The 15,351-nt window shown below is 35.6% G+C and overlaps 1 protein-coding gene across 6 annotated transcripts in view; it reads left to right on the forward strand.

The window, feature by feature from the left end:
* PPP3CB (protein phosphatase 3 catalytic subunit beta) overlaps nt 1–11,883 on the forward strand; it is a 30,912-nt gene extending 19,029 nt beyond the window's left edge. For 2 of the 6 annotated variants that reach the window (XM_010178268.1, XM_010178273.2), the window contains 3 exons: nt 1,822–1,906; nt 2,773–2,870; nt 10,180–11,883. In XM_010178268.1, the coding sequence (XP_010176570.1) occupies nt 1,822–1,906; nt 2,773–2,870; nt 10,180–10,358 (362 nt within the window). In that variant the 3' untranslated portion in view covers nt 10,359–11,883. Of the gene's footprint in view, nt 1–1,125; nt 1,138–1,821; nt 1,907–2,772; nt 2,871–8,499; nt 8,530–10,179 lie in introns of all 6 variants that reach the window. The other 4 variants (XM_010178271.2, XM_010178272.1, XM_010178267.2 and 1 more) reach the window with 4 other exon arrangements.
* Nucleotides 11,884–15,351: the final 3,468 nt, after the last annotated feature.

A 15,351-nucleotide genomic window follows, 5' to 3' on the forward strand; every position in this document is an offset into this window, starting at 1 on the left:
TTGACAAACTCTGAGAGAAGTCCCCTTCTCATTCTAGATCCTCAAGCTGTTACTTCATAGCGTTCAAAGAGAGAAATTTAAAAATTCTAGAACTTTAAGAATTAAAAGTTAAAATCTAAAATAAATTATTTTCAGTAAAGATTGAGTGTTTCAGCCTATCCTATTCAAAGTTTTTCCTGAGCCTTCTGGTTTTTTTGGTTTCTTGGTTGTTGTTTTGTTTGTTTGTTTTTTTTTAATTTGGTGTCTGCAATTCATTAAAGTTGTTCCTTTGTCTAAAAAAGCTTTACTCAGTAGTTTCTGGCTATTTCATTTCATTTAACTGGATTGGCAGTTATTTGTCATACCTCGAGGTTCTTTCATTGTGTTCATACAAAAGTTGTCTATTGCTTCCTTTTTTCTTTGTCGCTGCTATAAATTTCCCTTCATGTGTGATTTGTTGTTGTTTGCCTGTATATGCCTTATATTTTGTATTTTACTCAGTTTGGTGTTCAAGGTGGGAAGTCTGCCTACTCTTACACAACAGAAGGCCTTGTGTTCTTGCAGGTTTCCTCTGGAAAGTATGACTTGGTTGTGCTAGAGTGTAGGTACTCTCATGTGGAAGCTACATATTAGTGAACAGGGATGAAAAAAGGCTTCTTCCACAGCTGCCTTTTTTGAATGCAAGTAGACAAATTTGTGGATGTGCAGCTTTCCTCTACCCACTTCTGTGAACTTCTCTCCTACGTTCTTGCAAATTAGTTTGACAACTTTTTAATGAGTACCTTTCTCCCAGGATTGAGGAACAATGATACACAGGAGATCTGGAATACCTAACAGAGCTGTCTGAGTTTGTTCACTTTGATCCCCTGTGGTTGAATTCAGAGTATGACTAAGTTCCTCTTAACTCAGTGATTAATACTCTCCTTCCCCAGTGGCCGGGGAGAAGGAAGGATTTTGGTTTTCATATCTCCTCATGTACCTGTACTGTTCTAGTGGAATTGAGGAGTCGGCAAACAGAAAGGGGGATGAGAGGAAGGATGACTTTTATACATCGAAACAAACCAGCAATACCTAGTGCGGGAGAAAGGAGCTTCCGTTCTTACAATGTCAAGGCAGGCAAAGGTGGCTCTGCTTCCCAATCACAAGCCTCCTTTCAGAGTTTTGTCTTCACTTTTATCTGTTACAAATGGTATCTCTGCTCTGTGGAATATGTGGCATTTACTCCAGATCTTTGGTATTTGTAATTTCTGCAAATGATGCAAACCTAAGATGATACGGAACTCAGACACAGGTAGTAAGGGAAGTAACACTGCAATTCTTTGGCATTTTATTTTGACGGGTTTTTTGTGGGGTGTGTTTTGGGGAGTTGACATAAAAACAAGCAAACAAACTACTGTTTTCTCTCAAACAGCTGTGTAAGAATTAGCAACAAATCTTTACTTTTTGTGGCTTTAATATCTCTTCAGCTTCTGTATTGGGCTGCATGCCTACATCTTAATATACATAGATGTCAGTGAAGAATTGAAAGTGTAAAATTTAGACAAATGAGTTATGATAGTTACTACACTGTAGTGGCAGTAATTTGGATGCTTGCCAGCTTTAGGCAATCACTGTGAACATCTTAAACTTTTTTGTGTGCGTTTTGTGGATACAGAGGTGGTAGTGGTTTTGATGGCCATGATTTTGAAGCCATAATTTTATTACTTGTGCCCCTAAGTGTTTGGGTACTGGTCTCCTGTGAAGAGTACTGAACTTAAACAGTTGTGTTGAATTTTATGTGCTTTAAAATGGTGACCATGTAAATACTCATGAGCTTGAGACTCTCTCTTTTTCCGTTGAAAGTAGGTACAGCTGCTGCACGGAAAGAAATAATCAGAAACAAAATTCGTGCAATTGGCAAGATGGCAAGAGTCTTCTCTGTTCTCAGGTACTTGCCTGACTTCTGCATTCCTAAAACCCCTCTTACTGTGTGTATTAGTAAAACATTTCTGTTCCAGGATAATGGATGCCAAACATTTTTCAGGGATATCTTTATGCATCAGAATCTTGTTTGGCATATTGATGCACCCTGTTGATGGTGATGTGTTTGGTTAAAGAATATTTTAAAGTTATTTTCTATACATGTTTCAATAAATTAGAGAACGTGATCTTTATTTTACAAGTTATTTGTCCAGCTGTTAACTACGTGTTGGAAAGACAATGCCAAAATAGAGAGATTGGAATCAAGAGTGTAATGGTCAGGACTGGCTCTGAAAATTTCTATCATAACAGAAAGTTGAGGACTAGGGTTTTTTTGTTTCAGGATTTTGTTTGTTTATTTTCAGCTTTTAAAAAATACCATTTTCTTGTACCTGTCTAGATCTAGAGATTTCATTATCACGTTTATCCAAAATGTACAGTTTTCCACGGACCATAATTGTTCAAATAGGGATAATTTTTTAGAGCTGATATTTCCTGAAGCATAGACACTTTGAACAGAATTGTGGATTGTCTTATGGCAATGAGAGATGTTCAGTACCTCATGAGGCATTCAGTGCTAATTTCAAAGTTAATGAGCCTGCATGTGAATAATTGCTTAGAATTTCTTTCAGAAGTAATCTGGGTTTATAACTCCTAGGCAGAGGAAAGACTGGTATGGAATAGAAATATTTTCTAGTTGTTTTAGTCTGAATTTACATTTAGTCTTGCCATGCAAATCTAGGCTCTCCCTCTCCCCATCCCTTTATTTTACTTTAATACAAGTTTTCATGAGCAGATATTTAAGGTTTTGTTACTGTTTTTCTCTCGCACCAGGGAGGAGAGTGAAAGTGTGCTGACACTCAAGGGTTTGACTCCCACTGGAATGTTACCTAGTGGAGTGTTGGCTGGAGGACGACAGACCCTGCAAAGTGGTAATGATGTTATGCAACTTGCTGTGCCTCAGATGGACTGGGGCACATCTCACTCTTTTGCTAACACTACACATAATGCATGCAGGGAATTTCTTATGCTTTTCAGTTCTTGTCTTAGCGGCTGATACAAGCATAGTGTTATGTGTTAATCAGGCAATGTGAAATGGATACTTAACCAGGGTATAAAACTAAAAGCAAATGAGTTCAATGGTGTCAGGCCACATTTTTCAGACTTTGAGCTTCCTTAGTTTACTATTTTTCGGGTGGCGCAGATGCCTGAAGTGAGGTAACCTTATAGATCTGGTATTGAGGCATTTGGTTGTTACAGAGACAAAAATGGCAATGTAATTTTGCATCATTACTTGTCTGATTTCCATTAAAATGGTTTTATTATAGATGTGTTAGTATTTTCATTGACAATGTCAAATACTTGTTGATATTAATATTAACAAACAGCTACAGGCTGCAGAGTTCCATATTACACTCCATTGATAGATTGAAATGTGCTACGTTTTGTACCCTGGTAATTAATGCCGAAGTTTGTTCTCTATGTTGTTTGTCAAATGTTCTGTGTATAATTGACCTCCCTGAATTGTCCTTGTAACATGCTGTTTCCTTCCTCTGCAGATGTAGCTGCTTTCTTAGATCTGTCTGTCTTTCTCTAGGTATAGATGTATGTCTGTATAAGTGTTAAAATTAAACCACTATCCCAGACACTTGTCTGTCTCTTGATGTAGAAGCAATGTTGTAGCACCTTGTTTTTGAGGTTTGCTGCATTTGCTGCTGCACATTGTGCATTTTGAACAATAATGTACTTGAAAAATATTCAGTAATTGTTATAAAACCAGTTGAGAATAAAGGGATTGAATTTAAAAGTTGTAAATAAATCAAAATAAAAGGGTGTTATTAAGTGTGCATATATTTTTTGCATGAAAATAAAAAGAACTCTATACAAAATAAACCTGTAATCTGGCTCATTGAATATTTTGTAAAAGTTTTTTCTTCTTTTTTTAGTTTGTTGAATCATCGGATCATATTTTTCACAAGGCCCATAAATTGTTAACTAGGCTTAGGAGTATGCTATGAGATTGTACCAAATGTATTAAAAGAATGAAGTCCAGGTTTCAGTTCACAATGGTGAATTAACTAAAATACACCAGTCTGAAACTGGACTTCATCTCAGCAGCTCTCTTAACGTAAATTATTCAAAGACTTTTTATTGGTTGTCTTCAGGCTTTAAGAGAAAGTATAAAACTGTTGTATGGGACCACTGAATTTTGTAACTGTGGAAAGATTGTGATATACAAATACCACTTTTTACACAATCTATTTTCCAAGAGTAGCTGCTTTTCTCGTTTTGCGATTTAGGCTGTTAATTTGAATTTTTAAAATTTTTAATTATTTTTTTTAAAGCCTTTCACTAAATTTTCTAGCAAACTATCAAAGCTGTTTTTTAATAGCTTTGAAACATGAATTTCACATTTTAAGTCATTTTTCAGTGGACATACAATGTCTACAAGTAAGTTTATATGTCCAGTGTATGTATGTGATTGTTTTGTGAATGTCTATAACAAGAAATGGTGTATGTTTCCTATTCCATCCAGCTATTCCAAAAGCATATATTCTAGTCTTATTTTTCATTGTTTAATAAGATACTTTATTATGCTTAAAAAAATTAGTCTGCATTCCTCTCACTCATTTAACAGATTTTTATCCATGTTGCATTACAAATATCAGAGAGGATCAAACTGACTAGAAAATTTTTTTAACATAAAACATACAACTTTCTACCATTACTGAAAATGTGGGACATTTGGAAAGTATCCAAAATGCATTTTGGATTTTTGTGGGTGTGTTTTTTTTCTTGACTAGAACTTTTGATGGCAATATTCCTTGATGCACTACATTAATATAACTCATTTGTTTCAGTGATGTTGATTGTTCAAAATAACTCATGGCAACTGTTAGCTCTCCTTAAGTTGCAGTAACTTCTTTTTACTGATAAGAATAGTCTTTAAAATGTAGAAGTTTTCAAATTATTATACTCAGTTGCAAAGCTAGAAGTAAACCAAAAAATAAAATAAAAATTCAGTAATTGACACTTCTCTAAACCATCATAATACCAGTAAATTCGTATTCTCAGCAAAAATATGGTCACTGGTAGTATAGTAGGATTTCTTACTACAAATATTTAATTACATTTTGAAGTATATTGTACTATGTTCAGCAATTTACTATCAATAATTTAAACTAGTCTACATTTGAAAAAATAAAAGAACATAATATTAATTGTAGTATTTTTTAATTCTATTATTTTGTTTGCTTGAAAATTCACAAAATTGACCAATATGTCATGGGTTTTCTAGGGTTCAGTCTTACAAGTGCTCATTTTTCAATGGCACATTGAGGAAAGGTCTAGTTGTGCTTGTTGCTATTAAATCTGTAAGAAGGTTTGAAAGCTGTAAGAAGTTGGAATGTGTATTTCTCCAGAGAGCTGAGCTGAAATTCTTTATCAGGGCGTGTATATATATAGACATACATACATACATACATACATACATATATATATATATGTATATGTATATGTATATATATGTAAATCACTATGAATGCAATGCATATGCAATTTTTGCATATATGCCCATTATAATTCTCAATGTTAATAACATATCCTGTGCTAGATTTTGGCCAACACCTCTACTGATTCAGGGATTTGTTCAGCCACACCTGCTGTCTTGTATGAGATACTGGCCGTTCTCGGGGGAGAGAAGCTGTTGGCATTGACATAACGCAGAGTAGGGCACCAAGTCATTAGTCAGTCTAATGCAACTGCTTTATGGGCAATGCTTGAGCAGATTCTTACTGCAAAACAGAGCAGTCTGAGGATGAAATACAAATTCTAACTGTAGCGAAAGAGTTAAACAAAGACAAGTCAGTTAAAAAATATAATTTGGGAAAAAAAAATGCAAAACTACATCTTATGGAAGAAGTCAATATATGATTTTTTTTTTTTTTTTCCCCCCCCAGAAATATATGGATTTTTGAAAAACCAATCATAGGTTATTTTTAGATAGCTTTAACGTACTAGGATAAAAATAGACTTTGGGAAATTGTGGCCTTTGTATGTTTCTGAATTTTTTTTAAGTGTAGGTTTATTGATTTTATTATTTATATTGCTTGCATTACAGTAGCTGAAATATTAAAGTACCATATTAAGTACTGTTCATTAAAGTAGCATTTCCTAGTGACTTATTCTATGAATTGAATCCAACAAAATGATTTTCTGAATTGAGTCAGTATCTCTTAAAAAAACAAAACCAAAAAACCCACAAAACAGTTGAACTAGGAAAATACTTCTTATCTTTCATTGCTGCCCTTGCTATAAGTCAGAGGAGCAGTAAGAAAATGTTTTGGTTTTATGTTGAATGCTGGCAAGGATTTCTATCAGATCTGTCCACTAAGTAAAGCAAGGGGAGAGCTGCAATTGATGAAGGAAATGCCGTTGAACCCTGTTGCTTAAAATTTGCTCTCAAGTTGAGAATTTCCTGAGCCAAGACTTCAGGATTACCTGTTATATTAGTATGATACAGTATTTTTTTATTTGAGGTTTATCAGGGTTTACAAAGAATACAGTTTTAATTTAGATGTACCTGCAAAAGAGAATCCAAAAAAAATATTTTCCAAATTGAGTCTTTACAGTGTGGGGTTTTTATAAGTGCTTGTATTTTCCAGTCAGTTTGTTCTTTTATGTCAAGGTGAAAATTCCCTTTTTGTTAACTGTGATGTATATTCCAAGATCTTTCTGGAATAATAGTACTACAAATAGAATGAACTAGGAGTAAATTTTGAAATTTGTATTTATGACCAAGCTACAGAATTTACAGAGATAAATCAGTATTCATGATCTTTTCAGGAAAAGATTGAAAAGAAAGACTTCACAGGTAACAGGAAATGGTGGAAAGAGGTGGTTTTTTTTCACATAGCTTTGTATTTGTATGGCAAATCAGTTATAGTATGAAAGTATGTATTTGGTGACTTTCTAAAATTATTCTTAAACTAATTTATTTTTATAATTTGAGAAAGTTTCTTTCCCTTAACATAAACATAAATAACCACCTATTCAAGTGGCTTTTTTATTTAATTCTGGGATTGTACTGGTCTCTGTAGTTTTATGTGCAGGTTTGGTTGGGGGTTTTTTTTGGTACTGTGGAACGTGCAGTATGTAAAAGTTAAAATGCTGCATTACCCTTAAGTATTCCACATTATTTTAGCAGCAATTAATACAAGTCATCTAATTTTATTTATCTTTTAAGATTATCTCAGTGGAAATTACAATTTTATGCAACAGTGAGGTGAAGGCATAGTGAGGGAATTGATAGGTAACAACATAGTGTAGGCATAGCATAGGCAACTGAACTGTTGTGTCTGGTTTTTGTTGGGTAGGAAATGAGAAGCAATAAACTTAATTTGCTTTAAAGAATTCTATTCTGATCTAACGCTGTATTTTCTTATATAGCTAGTTTCCCCCAACATTCACTTGACTACTTTTATGATTTTTGTTGTTATCAATATGTATCGAGCACTACACTAGTAGGTTTCCCACTATATATGCTATTTGTTGTTAGTATTTCTGAGTGTATGCTATTAGAAGCATGCCACGTAGTAGAAGAGGTAAAAAGTCATTAGCGTTATTGAAACTTAGCTACCAATTAGGGTGTAGTTACAAAGTGGTTTCTTTATCAAGTCCGCCCTAGTAGAAGGTTATTTTGATTTTGGTATCCTAATAAACTTGTGTTAAAGCTTTGACTTTTAGAGCTAAAATTGTGAAAGATCTTACACTTAAGAAATTATAGCAGATGTCATGGTCATTTAGTTGAAAAACAACAAGTAAGCTAGATTTTTTTTCCCTATGCACATTAATTCACCCACCAAGACTGTTAAATTCAGACCTCTTCCTGTTCTAGACTTTGGTTTTGATTCAGCTAAACGATTTACTTTGTAAACAGAGAGACTTTGTAAATATGACTTGCTAGATTTTTCTTTTATACTTTAAATTTCATGGTTCAGTTCTCAGAGATACCCATTTTAGCTTAAAATATGATGAGAAACTGAAGTACTAGTTAAACTTCAGGGAGATAAACATAAAGGGAAAAATAACTTTGTATTATTAGAACACTGCTAGTGGTTTGTTTTTTTAATAGCATCCTTCCTTATAATTTAATGAAGCTCATTAATGCATTTTAATTTTCAGAAATAGTAGTCTAAAATAGGCTTTTAGGATTTTTTTAAAACCATATCACAACTTTAATATCAGTTGACATTTTCTGTTGCTGTCTTTAGAAAACAAGCAAAAACAAACAAAAAAACGTAGAAATGTACAGTTAATGAAATCAGATAATTAGTGTTGCTTTTATATACTTTTAAATAATAAATTGTATTAGTTAAAGTTTAGAAGTTTCACTTAAACTTAAAATCAACCCCCAAAACCTTAATTATAATTTTAAATAATTGCAATCTAATCTGGCGTTTAAATATCGATATTAAATTGATCATTGCCTTTTCTGCTATGCGATATTACACTCTTCATCTTTCTCATTCATTTTGCATGCATCTGCTCACTTCTGTACAGCCACTGTAGAGGCAATTGAGGCTGAAAAAGGTATGATCAGAGTCTTTGCCCTCGGCAGAGATCTGTGGTGTCTGGGAGGGAATTCAAAAGTACTCTGTGTGGGTGTGTTTTACTTTCAACTTGCACAAGCAGAGATGAATCAACTGCATTGATTCATCCCTTTTACATGTAACATTCATTTCTGGCTTTAGGATGACGATAACCTTTAATATTTTAGGGAAACTCTTGGGGTTTTTTTGGTCTATTTTGTTTGTTTTTACAGACTATGCAGTAGGTTTTTGTATAATAGCATGTTGTGATACGTGGTGTTGTCTTGAAGTCCTTAAAAATTGTAGTGTTTAGTGATTTTTTTCTGCATTCAACTGGAAGGTTTTGTGTGATCGTGGGGGGGTTATACGTGGAAGGAGGGTTGTTTATGCATGCCTTTTCTTATAAAATCTATTTGAATAGCTTTGAACATATTTTCTTAAAACTTTCCGTAACACATCTGGTAGTGCAAGTGTAATGTTTTTTTCTATAGATTTTTGAACATAATTTGTTGACCAAATTTATTTCCAGTATATATACCATCCTGCCAGTATGAGGCATATTAAATTCCATGGATTATCAGTGCTTCTGTGCTAAATAAATTGTATATATGCCCTATGTTAGTGGTATTGAGCAAAATGCCATCAAATTACTTGGTGTTCAGAGTATTCAACTTCAGATTGTCTTTTCAGAGAGACTTTAATTTCCTCTTGCTCAGTATTCAATGAAGTGAGTGACAAACAGCATAGCGGTTGAGAGAACTACCTTCTGGGTTGTTCAGACTTGGTTGCAAAGCACCATTTAATTACTGTATTCTTTGTTTTTTTTTTAATGAAGGAAGTCAGATCTCCAAAAATCTAAACAAGTGCCGCATTCTGTTCTCACACACAAGTGCAAGAGGTCCCATTGTTGTGAGTGGAAAGCTGTACTTAAATCTCCAAAATTTCATCCCAAAGACTTCAGTCTTACTATGTGGTCAACCGTTTTAAAGTCTAAATTCAGCTACAGACCTCATTCATTAAAATAATCAGTAGCAAAATAGTATCTATTTTCTATACTTACTTTAAATACATTTGTATTTAAATGATACCATTGTTTAACCACAGCTCTAACTCAGTGATTGTGGTTGTGTCCATTTCCATCACCCACATGATTAGCACAGAACGTGAACCACATCCCGCAGTTTTGCCTGCATGAAAACTGCCGGATCGGGCCATCGATGCGTGTGCAGGATGTAAATCTGTTGTAACCCTTCGCTGCTTTGCCTCCACTGCACTTGCTGTGCTGCTTGGATCTTACTGACATTCCACTGCAGAGAAGGGGGATGTTAAGATAAGCCTGACGCACTGGGCAGCAAACGCAGTGGGTGTCGACAGCTGGCCACGCCAGGGGCATGCAGAAGCAATCAAGTGGGCTTAAACCCCTTGATTCCCACTTGCTGAATATTTGCCATACTTTGTTCTTTTGTTACAAACTGAAATCAGGATTGCCGCTGAGCATTTCAGGAAGGCAGGTTAGAGAAGCTTTTACTAATACAGATGTAGAGCCATAAGTTTCTTCGGCTGATTTCTTACCTGTTTTAAACATTAGAAAAAGTATATGCTTTCAACTTATTTTTCTGTTACTGACATATCAAATTTGCATTTTGTTAAGCAATACGAGGATTCTCTCCGCAACATAAAATCTGCAGTTTTGAAGAAGCAAAAGGTTTGGATAGGATCAATGAGAGAATGCCACCAAGAAGAGATGCTCTTCAGCAAGATGGTATTAATACTATAAACACAACAAATGCCAATGGAAACAATGGAACTGGCAACAACAATGCACAGTGACCACATCAGCTTCTGGTTTACTCACTCATGTCTTGCCTGAGAATTCCTAGATTACTGCTTTTTGATGTGACAACAGATGAAATAGCCAGGGGGATCGCTTGAAGTGACTACTTAATATGAGGTGGAAAACCATCTGACTTGATCCCGCTGAAGACAGACCATCGTGCTTTTGAGACAACAGCCCCTCTCTTTACGTGGTGACCTGACCTCCTGGGAGCGTCCCTCACCTTTTGACACAAAGTCCATCACTGGCTGCTGAAGCTTCAGAAGAGATCTGAGGAAAGAATCGGGCTGTTATCACTAAAGCGCACCTAGACTAGCATCTTACGTTTATCGTTGTCAACACTTTTAAGTTTACAAATGGGATTTTTCTTTCAGTAGAGGTAGTTTGTTTGTTTGTTTTTTAAAATCAGACTTTCATATACAGCCCTAAGAGCTAACTATTTATTAATGGACATCGGTTTCATGAAATGTCTTTAAAATGATAGATTAGAATGGTCTTAAAATATCTGAGGCTGCAAAAACTGTATTTTATATAGACAGAAAAAATGCCAAAAAAATCTCCGTTGGTCATTCTGTAAAATGCTGACCTCAGGTTTACTCCTTAGGTGTTGCTAATTCTATACTGTATTCACTGTATTTTTTAGTTACAGCTTATCAGAAGATTTCTATGTAGGAATGTTTATTACTTGAACACAGATTTAAAAAAAATATTTAATTTAGAAACTTTTTTTGCCCAGCTTTTTCAAAACTCTTCCCCACCTTGAATTTAAAAAAAAAAAATATTATATATACTAATTTTAAAAGTAAGAAAAATATGGAAGTGTTAATTTTAAGGTACTTTTAATTGAACTTTGTACATTGTTTAAGTAAATTTTGATTCATATCAAGTCTGTAAAGCTTGGCATTGTATTTTGTGTATGCATGTTTTCATTTTGCAAATATTTAATATATAGACCTATGATGTACATCTATAGGTTACCTAGATGTTATAGGTACTTTTAGTTTATTGTGAGTATTATGGTTGCATAAATAGCTAATAATCACTGGGCTGAGTAGCTGCAAGCTTTTTATTATTTTTAAATCTGTAAAGGAAACTGAAACTGTATCGGACCTACTTTTTGTTTAGGTAAAGCAGCGCATAAGCAATTGCTCTGTTCAACTGCTAAGGCATTAGTGAAAGTGTCAACTTGAGACTGCATGTGTTTTGGTATCTACAGGACTGCTTGGTTAAAATAAACATTGAAGCCCTGTGCTGCTTTGTTCACAAATAATGGACTGTACTGATTGCCACTGTACGTTGTTAAATATTTTGACATTTGCTACATGTCCTTCTCATCCCCTGGAACACAACTTGAAACTTATGTCACTAGAGTTCATCTCCCCTTTTTTTTTTTTGTTTGTTTGCCATAAAGTACAATCTGTACATACCCCTAAGTTGGAGATTTTATGCATGTTCTGAACTATTCAAGTATTTTATAAACGGTAGCACACAATAAATTTTGTGCATGGGCTGCGGCTCCTATCATTGTGTATTGGTTTTATTTGGCATACATAGGTCTAATCTGACCTTGAAATTTGTTTAGAAATATTCTTCAAAATTTAAGTTATTGAAAAAAATAGGCTAAAAGGTCAGATTTAACTTGCAGAGCTAGTTTAGTGTAAATGCTATTTAGTTTAACTGTTATCACTGCTGCTTTTTTTTTGCTTTTGAGTTCTCTCTCATAAATAGATATTCTCAGTTCACTAAACTGGACATCCATTGTTGGTTTGTACAAGCTTGTCAGAGCAGGGTTAGTTGATTCTAGAAAGGCTGTTAAGTATCGCTGCTGTTTTGTATGTTGTTTTGACCTGAATGTTCAGGACACTATTGGGGCTGCTTTTCAGGCAGAGGGGGAGGGCTGACTGTTTTGGTATTCAGTGCAGATACCCAATTTAGTCTTTCTGGTATATTCTTTTTCAAATAAGAACAAGAATTAAGATAAAAGATAATAAGCACACTAAAAATAATAAATACACTATTGCCAATGGAGTTTTAATGTTTGATTTTACTTTATTGCAGATGCATTCTAATTGGAAACTCTTCTCAAAGTTCGAGTGCAGAAGATCAAGTTAAAAAATGGTAAGTTTGTTTTGAGGTTTTTTAAAATCAAGCACCCCCATACTACTGAGCTGTATAGTCTATGTATGATGTTCTGTTAGAGCAGAACAAGTGTGGTGAACATTATGATGGTACCTTCGTCCTTGTCAGTGCAAGTGGAAAATTTCTCAACCTCACAAGACATTATTTTTCATTATTTGATACTCATATCTTAGTTGTGATTAGTATTGACTAGCTGGAGTTGTGCATGTGGAGAAAATACAGATTCAGTCTTTGTCTGGAAAGACCTTACTGGAATTGGAGAGCACTGCTTCTGATACTTGGATGTCAGCCAGTGCCCAGCTGCAGTGATGCTTGCTTCCTTGGGGATTCCCTTGCAGCATCCATTCTGCTTCTGTGGGGATTCCCTAGCAGTATCCCTTGTCTGTAGTAGTTTTTGACAGATATGATGGCAGATCTGCAATAAAGGTAAATTTCTTGGGCAGTTGTTATTGACCTGATTTCTTTTCTCATGCTCTGTGTCTCCTGGCACCCTTTAAGCAAGTAGTCAGGTAACAAGATGGTGTTTGTGGGTTTTCTTTGTTTGGAATGTAGGTACTCATTTTTTGCTACCATGTTTCTGAAAGGTGGAGTCTGGAGCTGTCTCTCATTCTTGCATTGCTGGGGAGAAGAAATTATATCCTCCCTCCTCCCAGAAAACTGTAAGTAGTTTGCATTTTCTGCTTTCAGTGTTTTAAGGGCGAGGGGTGGGGTTGGGGGTGGAAAGGCTGTGTCCTTAGTCTGGTTTTGGGCAGGGAGGAGAGAATGCTTGGAAATGGCTCTGTCAGCCAAAGGACACGGGTAGCAGAAGCTGCAAGAAGTGCGGTTGGTCCCTGTATAAGTTGGAGCAGCCGGTGCTGCCCTGCCCTGGGCTGAGTGGACACAGTGTGGGTCCCAGGGAACTGGCCACTTCTCCCCTCAACTGCTGGATTAAACCGTCATCCGTGGGGCTCTTACCTGTGTGGCACCAGAGGGGAGGAGGAGTATTCAAAGGCAGGCTGGGGGTTCTGGCTGTTCTGAGGAGTGCAAGTGCTTCGTAGTGAAACTGAGAAGCACAAGTACAGAACGGGATTGAGGGAATATTGGCCTGGGGGCCTGAGTACAGGCCTTGGGGCTTGCGCTAAAGCAGGGACTTGAGCTGTTGAGAAGCTTGCTGCCACCTGGTGAGCCAAAGAGGGAAGACCAGCGGAGTTCACAGAGCCTACCCCTATTTAGTTTAATGGCAAACACACAACCTCACCACCCAAAATTACTTACAGTGTTAAAGAGCAGCTTTCCTTTCAAAGCTTATTAAACTCTAATTGCGAAAGGGGAAAGTTGCTGTAGTCATAGCTATTGAATTGTCTCTAGCAAAAAGACAGATGGTTGGGGCTGGTTTTCTCTTAGGAAAAGGTAGGTGTTTTCTGGTTTGAGTCTGAAAACTTTTTGAGGGCAATAGTCTCAGAAACGGCTTTTTTTTTTTTAAATCTTGAAATGCCATAATGTTAGTTACATAGAAACAAGGCTTTTTCAGAGGCAGGCTAAACAGTATCTGTTCATTTTCTTGTAGCAGTAGTAGTATGTATGAGCCAGATTTAATCGATACTCTGCTTTGAATGACAAGTGAAGCAGTGGGGATTTTTTTAGTCATGTAAAAAGATGACGTAGCATTTAATAATTAAAGCATATTAGTGCTTTAATATGCTTTAATTATTAAATGCTAAGTTGCTTCACTTGTAAGGAATTTTGCTCAAGAGCAAAGAAACAAGAACCAAAGCTTGTAAGAATCTTGGTCAAACTTGGAAAGCTATTAACAGAGAGATTCTCTCTCTATATCAGTGGATACTTGCACCAAGGATGACCAAAGTAATGCAGAGTAGAATGTCTTTTAGTCTCCCCAAATCTTTTGTTTGTATTTGAAATAATTTTTAATCTGACCCAGAATTTTAAACTGAACTGTATTTCTTAGTTTAATACCAGAAAAAGTTTATTATCTAAAGTCAGATTTAGGTTGCAGAACATTGACGTAAGTGAAATATTTAAGCTTTTTTGGTGTAGTAAACTTGACATCTATTATTGTTTTGCAAAAGCCCTTAATGTATGTGCTGTGTCAGAGTGAACGTTGTGCCATATTAGAATTGACTCTACCAGCCCCAGCTATTTTTGTTTGAGGGATAATAGAAATAGGGTGTTGCTGTTTGTGTATGGGTGTCCTGTAATACAATCGCTATTTGCTAAAGCATTGCTTAGAAATATTAAGAAGCCTTCTGCTAACTGCTGGACTTGAAACTTCTGTTCCATTGACAGCTGGGGACAGATTCACTATGGTTTTCTAAAGAACCAAATGTGCTATTCAAAGCTGTTCTTTTAAAAGCCTTTGAAAACATCCACATAGTCATTTATATTGTCTAGGTCACAACTGCTTTCAGTTTGGATTTACATGTGTTCTGTGGTGTTAGCACTGCGATACTGGCTTTCTTCATTGCTCAGTCATTTGCTGTATAACCCACTCCTTTACAAGGAGATACTTCAGAATTAGATCCAAGGTGATTTCTCCTTTCCAGTTACCATTGCTGCCTCAAGCATAATGGTAACTAACCACTCATGGTAACTAATTTAAGAAATTAAACAGGGGGGTACAGTCAGATTCTGCCAGGGACTTAAACTGCCAGTGTAATGTGACTTAAGCTGAGCACTTAGATGTTTTTCAACATTACGATTGAAAGACATTAAGGGGGAGTGGTGTAAAACCCTTTACATCACAGCCTCAGGCTTTTTTTGTCATCCACAGTAAGTTTAGGTATTTCAAGAAACTTGTTGAGTGCTAGAGATTCGGCAGAGACAACACTTTAATCATATGGGAGTCTGGCAGAG

Source organism: Antrostomus carolinensis, unplaced genomic scaffold (assembly GCF_000700745.2).
Source record: "Antrostomus carolinensis isolate BGI_N321 unplaced genomic scaffold, ASM70074v2 scaffold13881, whole genome shotgun sequence".
NCBI classification, from domain to species: domain Eukaryota; kingdom Metazoa; phylum Chordata; class Aves; order Caprimulgiformes; family Caprimulgidae; genus Antrostomus; species Antrostomus carolinensis.